The following is a 10,136-nucleotide window of genomic DNA, read 5'->3' on the forward strand; positions in this document are numbered from 1 at the left end:
TTTTGTTTGTTTAATATTCTTAGGGGGTCTTTAACTTCTAATAATTTATTTTGGGGGGACTAAGCCCCCGTAAGCCCCCCCCCGATCCCCGCCTATGCGAACATAGGTACTTTAATCGATTAAGTTGAAAAAAATATGGAAATAAAACTTTGTTATTTTTTAAAGATTTAATAATTAATATAATACTTTTCTAACTACAATGAACAACATATTTTTATATTTAAGTATTACAAAAAAAATTTGGGAGACAATTTAATATTGGGGAGTTATGGGAGAAAACCTCTTAAACCTCAGTAGTGTATCCTAATTAACGTTAATGGGCTTTAAAAAATAAAATGGTGTAGAAATAAGGTTTAAAAAGTTTTACACAAACGAGGAATTTTTTTACAAATATCATGTGCACAATACTGTATTATCTTTTATGTTCATAAATTTAGCACCTCGCATTGTACCTGAAAAAGTTTTTAACCTTTACATATTAATGGTGCATAACTGCAGTAAACATAATAATATAGTCCCTGTATATCGGGTGTACATTGTGTACTAATCGTTCTCCCAATTCACAGGTAAAAATATCGTTATTTTTACCTAAACGTCTTACGCCCTATTTCATATATATGTTACGGGCAAAGTGGAAAATTCGGACAATGTATACAATGTCCGATGTATATTGGGCAATGTAAATTGTGAAGTATTTATACAAATAATCTGCATAATATATTATGTTTTTATTGCAAATTATTAATATTACATTATTATACATAGTTAATAATCATCAATATAACATAATATAATATATTAATTATTTTTTTACAATAGACTATTATACTATTTATACTAATTAATTTAAATTTAAATTAAATTAAATTAAATTATTTATTTTCACATGTACTGCTTGAATGGCATTTTGATGTACATACTACATAGTCTATTTGCTGATTTGCACTTACATTTTCGGGATATATAGTGTATTCACAAAATGTCTTTAGTGTATAAGGTATAACCAAAAGATAGACGTAACATATAACTATTTATACTTTGTAAGAAAAAAAATAATATTAATATATTATATTCTGTTATATTAAAAAAATAATATTAATACATTATATTATGTTATATTGCTGATTATTAATTATGTATAATAATGTAATATTAATAATTTGCAATAAAAACATAATATATTATGCAGATTATTTGTAAAAATACTTCACAATTTACATTGGCCAATATACCTCGGACATTGTATTTGTATACATTGCTCGGTCACTGTATACAATGCCCGGGCATTGTATACATTATCCGAATTGTCCACTTTTATATTACATATATTCGCAGTTAGAACAATAGATGTACATAACAGAACCTAACTTCAATATAAATATAATATTATAATTACACTAACAAGGTTAAACAAAATAATACCTACGACATACCTACATATTCAAAAATTGTATTTATTGAAAACAGACATTGGTGAGACATTTTGATTTGATTATTAAGGTTATTAGAAACATCAATAAGTCTAGACGATGTCTTAAATTAATATTAATTAATTTTAATTTAAGTTAGTAATATTTCAATTAATATTAACCTCTAATTAACCTTTATACGTTTCTTGTATAAGTATAAAGGTCCTATATAAAATTACGAACACAAAGTACGCACACACGTGTATAATTATTGTGGTCCTGATAAAATATGTAATTATACTTTAAAACAAAGTCAAAAGTCAAAATGTATCTTACCGTTTATACAATCACCGCATCTTACCTTACTAGTAATATTTTGCAAAACAATAAAACAATAAACTCTGGTACTTTTGAAATGTGGTTTAGGCTAAAAGAACATATTTGTTTGAATACAATAGTTATTAGATTGACACAAAATAATAAAAAATAAATTAAATTAAATTAAACATTTGTATCATAAAGTATAACGTTTTAGGTTTAATATCATTTTTTATAGATAAATTTAAAATTTAAAATGTCAGTTAAAAACTTAATTATTTATAAAAAAATTGTTAAGACATTATGTTATTAATTATTAATTATTATATAGGGTTAGCTTGGTTATAACAGCTATTCATCGACTGTAAGCCTGCAAATATAAGCCCAAATGCAAAGTAATAAATAACTGATTTACTTATTAAGGTGAAATTTTCAAAAATGTTACCTTTTAAATATTTGATATTAAATCAATCTATATAATTCTTGAATTATATTTTTATTGTTCCTAGTGTACGGTAAATAGTCAGCATCTTATGATAAAATCATTTTAGATCACTACTGGGAACTACGTCCTTCCGTGGACCGTCAATATTGCGCCCCAAAGTCAGGTTAACGAAATTTTTCCCCCTTTTTTATGTTTTGATTGTGTCTCATTGTAAAGTAGGTAAGCATGAAATTACATTTTTTTAAATATCATAATGAAGGGTCATACAAATTATATGAGATTGTGAAAATGAATTTAGCTAAAAGTTGTACATAATATGATATTCTGTCATTATATTTTATTATATGTAGGTAATAGATATGAAATTATACATCAATCAATTTTTGTTCTCATTTTCGAGTAAACTTCATAAAGAGTTAAAATATATTTTCAGACGTCTTATCTGATTACCAGGCTAGTCGATATGATTTGCATACGCTATGGCTATTCTGCCTAATTGATTCGAGATTTTATCCAGGCATATTTTGAGTAATACATTATTGAACACGGTGACATAATAAATATGACGTAATAAGAAAACTTTCAGTTTAAATAAAAAATATATTGACAAATATTATTTCTAAAAACACAGTTTTATTTAAAGATACTTGGATGAAATTGGAAATTTAAGCAAAGAATAATGATTTTATTTTTTTATGTTTTAATAAAAAAAAATTTATTTGTGTGTTCTTGAAACTTGTATTACTACTATTTTATTGTATACTCACAATGACATTTAAAATTGATTCAACCAACTGTATTACTTATGTCTAATAGACAATAGCTTCCCTTGATTTGTATGTAATATAAATTACCTTAATAGCAATAATATCATAAATTATACTTAGTAATATAGGCGGATAGACCACCCTTGCTCAGAATCGTTTTTCGTATACGATCATTTTATATCATTGAATTCAAATTTCAACTTTGACACCCCCTTGGAGTGCCCCTCTATAGACACCTACTGTGTTAAACGTTTTCTGTGGATAGTTGCAATTTAAAAATGCTTATAACTCACTTAAAAACTAAATTATCGTAAAAACAACAATCAAACACAGGCAATGTCATTATAGCTCAAATATTTATACAAACAGAGATCAACGTGAACTGTATAGTGTAAATTTGCTATGGTCTATGGCCTATGTTCCTTATTAAGTGTAAGAGTAGGACGGAGACAACAAACGAGTGCCGAGTGTGTAACGTAATTAAAAAAAAATTATGTTACCTTTAATTTTTTTTTAAGTATGTAACTAATTTGTTGTTAAAATACGATATCAGTGTAAATAAATATTGTTACGAATAAGAAGTTTCCTGCATATTGTAAAAATACACATAATATTATTACCTAGTAATGTATACTTAATATTTTTTTATAATTGTAGTTTCTAGGTACTTTAATAAATAATAATTAATTTTTATCCATACACAATTAAAATAAAATAACGATTTCGATAACTCTACTATAACAAAATATAATAGTAATATACATATACATAGATACATATATATGTAAATATATATATGCATATAATTATACAATTGTAGTATAGTGACGACCGTGCAACTCATGAATTCCTGGTACTCGCAGACACGACTGATGACCAACCTACGCCATCGACAGCTGCCACCAAAATATTATTATTTTTTGTCCCTTATTTTTCAGTTCGTGTTATTATTTTTCCTTAAAAATATTGCTGTGTAGTACGTGCTGCTACGTAAACCTCACGAATACGAATACGAAACAAAACGGCTTGTATATTTTCATTGCATCGGACAGTAGAGCTGCAGGGCCCTTTTAAAACTTACCGGAAAATTTTAGAGGCACTCCGTTCGCTTACAAGTACATAATTATTTAAATACTGTACAAATAGTAAACTTATATAATAGTATTATACTGAATGTAACAAAACAAATTGTATAAAACTAGTAATGTTAATCAAACTATATGGTACATTAGATGTAGTATTTATTATACTTGGACCATTTTTACCAATTGTTTATATAGATAAATTAGTTTAATTAACTATTTAAGCCTCCATACCTACAGACCTTATTAACGCAGACATATTATCCTTAGTAAACAAAGTTGTACAACTAAAAACTTCTCGTTCAAATGCTGATCTGGATATAACAAATTTTCAACAAAAAAACAATACCAATTGAAAGTGAGAAAGAGTGTTTCTATTTGAAAAACAGAAGTTTGTTTTGTCTCAAGATTATCCTTAATAATGGTACAATAAACTAATGGCCTTTGCTGTCGAGTTGTATTTCATCTAGATCAATAAAAAAAAAAAATTGGTACAATAAATCACAAGTATTCGAAAATATGTTCATTAAATGTATTTGGAAATTCCAAAAATCAGAATTTAAATGAATGAGTAATTTAAGTATAAACAAAGGGAGAGCTTGCTTAAATAATCACCCTGTATACTAGTATACATGGCATAATTATTTTATAGTGTATTTATAATATAATGAGGGCATGAGGCGAACTGGATGTACAGTGACGTGCGCAAAACCCGATGATATTTCAGATCGTTGCCATGCTATCCTAATTTTATCGTGAGTTATAGACGTTATATCTATACCACATAAAAAGTGAAGAAATAATATGAGCAATTGGATAATTAAAAACAAAATAAATGTTATAATTTATAACATTAAAATAATATAATACATCTAATTTCTACATGTTTTATAATTAACTACAATACACTTATTTAAACACTGGCGTATTACTGATATCTACTTACAGTTACAATAAATTAGCTTGCCTACATTTTTATTTTACTTTATGCATATTTTAATATTTATATTGAAATGTATCTATTAAAATTAACTTGATTGATGAGTAAAATAAACAACTACGTAAGTAAAAAACAAAAAATGTTAATAATAATTTTAAAGTGACGCAAATTACAATTTTGATAAGGTAAAAAATGACGCAAATTACAATTTTTGTAGGTTCAAAACTGGACAGATTACATAATGCCCTTTTATCTAACTTTATTTGCTGCAAAATACATTGTTAAAAAGTATTGCTAACTAATTTTTAGACTAAATTATATTTTGTGCTTGGGAACTAACGAGCAATTACTTCGAATTGCCAAAAGTTCGAACTATCGAGAGTCGATTGTAATATAATTTCAACTAAAATGAAATCGCCATAATGAGATTGATAGAAATATTTTACATCACGAAAGTGGCTACCTCAAAATCAATCATATATTTCGTTAAAATATAACGTTTGTTTATTGATTAGTTAAAAAACAAATTACTTGAGAAATGAGAACAAATAAATATCCAAACGTTTCACGTAAGCACGATCTCGTACTGAGTGTGGATGAGTCGACCTGCGGCGGTGAACTTTTGATGCCGGTGAGTCGGTGACGATTAATATTTTATAGAGGACGCTACACAAACATTTTTTTGTCGCCGACTTACAAGTGCGTAATATACCAAATTTGACGCTCAGTAGATCACGAGTTGAGCTCCGATTACAGTGAATCGACTTCTTATGAAATTTAAGGGTAAGATTATTATCTAAAGCATCTTATAGGTTACTATTATATTTTAATTTTAAAGAGAGTTATGAGCATTTTAAGATGTACAAACAATTTTAAAATATTTATAACTCGCTTTAAAATCAAAATATAATGAAAAGCCTACGAGATGCCCTAGAGGATAATCTTACCTTTAAATTTTATAAGAGCTCAATTCACTGTAATGTTTAAACTTACGGAGCTAAATATGATCTGCTGAACGTCGAATTTGCTATGTTGAGCACTTGCAGAACGCAGGCAAAAAATCTCCGCGAAGCATCCTCTTAATAAAATTATGCCACGCCACCACCTTCGTCGTACGTACTTATCACATCCACGTTTAATATTTTATGAACACACACATACATTCATTGATTTTCGGTAGTAGAATTATTGTTACATCGTCGCCATAACTCGTGGTTTGTCGAGGGATTGGTTCGGCGATTGTTGTTGTGCCGCAAGAGCGGGAACCAGCTGATCTCCATGTGACCTGTCCTGGATCGGAATACGGAATATGCGTTGGGCGAGGCAGTGTAGTAGCCCTCTTTCAGGGTCGTGCTCCAGTTGACCTCCTTCGTCCTGCACTTAGTCCTGCTCCGGCCGCTGTCGTCGAACCACGTGATCCGGTACTGGATGTCCGTTGGCCGCTGGTCGTCTCGACTTTGGCCAGGGGTCGATGTCTGGTGTCGGCCGCTCTGCAAAGTGCTGTTGTCCACCATAAAAAGTCCCACCTGTATCCGCGATCGCGACGCCCGCGACAACAACACCCACATCATACCGTACGTCGACCGGACCAGGTACGTCCGGCGCCGGTTCTTTGAGATTGACAGAAGGTCGGTCACGTTCAGCCGGTTCGTCTGAAATGACGCGAGAAAAATGATAGTTTTCAGTTTTTTGCTGTTAGCATAATAATATTATTGTTTATAGATATAGTGTACTAATAAAAAATAGCAGTATAAATTATAACGTTATTCTTATGTTGCATTTATATAATCGATTGGAAAAATGAATTCTTTAACAAACACAATATAGCAAAAACCGATTTCCCATCTGTCACTAAAGTTGTACGACCGCAATCGTTCACATACGATTCTGGTGCGTCTTGTCGGGTGCTTAATAATTATAGAGCTTCAGCACGGATGTACCTACAGCCATGGTATATGGTATATATTAGGTTTCAAATAATTTTGATAAAAACGTAATAATAAAATGACGAACACATAGTTATAAAACGATGCACTATCATATACTATCTGCCAGTGGTGCACCCCCGACTTTAATTTAAGCGCCCTCAAGTTCTGTATTTTTAATTTCAAATGTCTACAGTTTTAACAACAATTTAGGTAATATTTTTAAAGATTTTTTCCAAATCACTACTAGTTAATGCAAGGTTGCATTAACCATACTTGTCAGTTGTCAGTTCTGTGACATGTGAACGATATTTTTCTTCTATGAGGAGATTGGAAAATTGGCTGCGGAGCGTCATGTTACAGCAACACTTTACTAATTTAAGTATTATAAATATTAACGCTAAAAAATATAGTAATATAAGAAAATTTAAGAAAATAAAATGTGTAAAATGTATTTTCAATTAATGGTATGATTGTGAACAGTAGGATAATCTAAATAATAATGGTCACATATGATGTGGGGGGGGGGGGGGGGGGGGGCTCCCGTAGTTTGCTGACCGATTCCTTATGTGAACACCCCCAAGGTTTGAACTCTAGTTGCTCCACTGAGACTATCTCACAGTCGTAAGCTGCTGTCATACTACGTCGGGTTATTCGTCATATTAATATTAATAATACTATTATGTTTATCGTTACCGAAGACTCGACGGCGACACCGGGGTGAGCGTTAGACACGTGTTCGTACAGCTGTTCGTACATTCCCACCCACTGGCACACGGACACCTGGCATGGCACGTTCGGCACGTACCGGCACGCGGACTCGTGTTCGTTGACATACCGCACGGGCACCAGCTCGGGGCATCCGAACGACCAGTTGGAGCACGCCACTTTCGCCGACAGGGACGCCTCGGCCAGTTTGACGACCATGGCCGAAGTGCTCTCGAGCGGCATCATCGACGTCCGGCACAGCGGGCACAGGGTGCCACGGTTGTTGTTGATGCTAAACAGCGTCATCATGCACGCCTGGCACGTGGCGTGCCCGTTGGGACAGTAGCACGACATGACAGACATCAGGGTCAGACATATCGGGCAATCCAGGGACCGGCGGATCTGCCGGGAGATGGCCACGATCTCGGCGGTGTCGGACGCCAGCGGCAAAACAGAAGACGCCGGCGGCGGCGCCGCGATTACTTCAGCCGCTGCCGCCTCAGTATCCGATGACGCCCTCGCGGTCGACGACTCTGCCGCCTCCGCCGAGGTAGTGGCCATCGCCTCCAAAGTTGTCATCGCGACCACGACGTTACGCGCTGACCACTGACTGCTGGCAATAAGACAGCGACGCGACGTTCACAACGATCTATATCGACACGACGTGTTTAATATTATCCTTAAATATTTTAAACGGCCACGCGGATCTCGATGTTTTGTTTATCATGTGTATTACGATTGCATGAAATATTTTTTTTTAAACAATCTGGTCGCCAAGCGTTATGTTTTGTCATAAGCTTTTTTCCGGATATAGCATACCTAATATAATATTATCGTTTTGTATATCCACAGATTGAACTATTCTTAATTTAAAATAAAAAATTTGAAAGATACCTAGGAGGTGGACAATTAATATAATATAGCTAGATATTTATTTTGTATTTGTATATAGGTAGTTAACATTTTAACAGATACAAATTACTATTGTGTCAGTTTCATTTGTAAATATAACTGACACACTGCGCGATTGCATAAAAATAAATGGAAGACAATATATTAAAGTGTTTTCTTCAGCACATAGTAGTATCACAGATTATATTAATTTTATATAATCTGTGGTAGTATAGTAAAATACAAAGAATAATATTAAAACGTCATATATCGTTTTTAAATTATTTAAACTAATGGTAGGTACATATAATGAAAGCGTAATAGTTCACTAATGGCAGTGAAATATTAATGACTGCAGGAGGTTGTTAAAGGACAAAGTGATTGTGTGACGGAATGGTAGTAACAGTACTGTTGAAATATTGACTTAATTTAAAGAAGACAGTGGAATTTTAGAATAAACAGACTTTGATTACGTGGACATTGGATGACAAAAATTACAAATCCACTACCACTGCCTTGCCGGCCGGTTACCACTTACCCGAATAAGTTATAAGTATAGTTTTTACCTTGATAGTTCTTTGATTTTGTTCACACTCTTTCTTCAAAGAGTAATTCCGTAGTTCTACGGGGTGCATATGCGCCATATTTCAGATTTTATCTTTGGTGACGTTTCAATGTACAATATTTACGTCAAATGCACTTGACATGTCCAAGAGATTTAGTAGGTACCTACATAATATATTATAATGCCTTCGTTACATTTGGCTCGCAAACATTATGGTTTGTATTTTTTCATGTTGGAGAAAAAAAATTATTTCCAAATTGGTTGACATTTATTCATAGTTTTTTAAGAGGGTTAGGAAATCTGTTATATAGTATATAATTAAAGATAATTCAGTAAGGGTTTTCACTTTTTCAGTACCTATCTCTCTGAATTATAACTTAAACCGTTATCAGCTTGATTTAGAAAATACGAGTAAACACTATACAGAAAATCCATGTAATTAGTTTTAATAAATGCTAAGTATAATTTTATAAGTTCCAAATGTTAACAATTAATACACAATACGGTAGGCAATTATATATAATCCAACCATAAGTAACTTTATTTTTTACAAGATTTTTAAATACCTACCTTATTACATTATATAATATATTTAATTATTATAAAATTATACAATATTTATAACTAGACAACCATTGCTCGGAATGGAAAACTTTCAGAACCGAAACGCTATACGTTATTATTGAATACACGTAAAAAATAAATCTTTAATATAATATATATATTTATATTGTTATAAAAATTACAATTTTCTTCATTAAATAAATATTAAGTTACACGGTTGAAACTCAAAAAAAAAAAAATTCAAGTATTAAAATTACAATTTCAACAACCTATTTTTTCAGTTTTGAACTGACGACGCCTCAGGAACTGCTTTCGCATTGCTTCCGCGAACAATTTCAACTACCTAACCATGATATAAATAACCTAATCTAAAAAAAGTATTAATTACTAATTTATTGTAATATAGTCCACAATGATTTATACTTATTTTCTATTCCAATTATTTTTTTTAAAACATCAAACTTTCAATGAAGCGGATCTCTTTTTTGTGAACCTGAACGCTATATATGTAAAAGAGTGACG

General features: G+C 31.5%; 1 protein-coding gene across 1 annotated transcript; it reads right to left on the reverse strand.

Moving 5' to 3' along the window:
• Positions 1-5,906: 5,906 nt before the first annotated feature.
• LOC111035107 lies at positions 5,907-8,173 on the reverse strand. The gene is made up of 2 exons (XM_022316621.1): positions 7,583-8,173; positions 5,907-6,613 (listed from the first exon to the last, which is right to left on the reverse strand). The coding sequence occupies exons 1-2, from the start codon at positions 8,171-8,173 to the stop codon at positions 6,125-6,127; spliced, it is 1,080 nt and encodes a 359-aa protein (XP_022172313.1). The 3' UTR covers positions 5,907-6,124.
• Positions 8,174-10,136: the final 1,963 nt, after the last annotated feature.

This window comes from Myzus persicae, unplaced genomic scaffold, assembly GCF_001856785.1.
Source record: "Myzus persicae strain clone G006 unplaced genomic scaffold, MPER_G0061.0, whole genome shotgun sequence".
In the NCBI taxonomy this organism is placed as follows: Eukaryota; Metazoa; Arthropoda; class Insecta; order Hemiptera; family Aphididae; genus Myzus; species Myzus persicae.

Excerpts from the sequence above, each read along its gene's own strand:
- LOC111035107 (XM_022316621.1), bottom strand. The coding sequence starts at position 8,173 with ATGACAACTTTGGAGGCGATGGCCACTACCTCGGCGGAGGCGGCAGAG. Across the intron at positions 6,614-7,582 it reads GTGTCGCCGTCGAGTCTTCG|ACGAACCGGCTGAACGTGAC; the intron begins GTAACGATAAAC and ends GCGTCATTTCAG.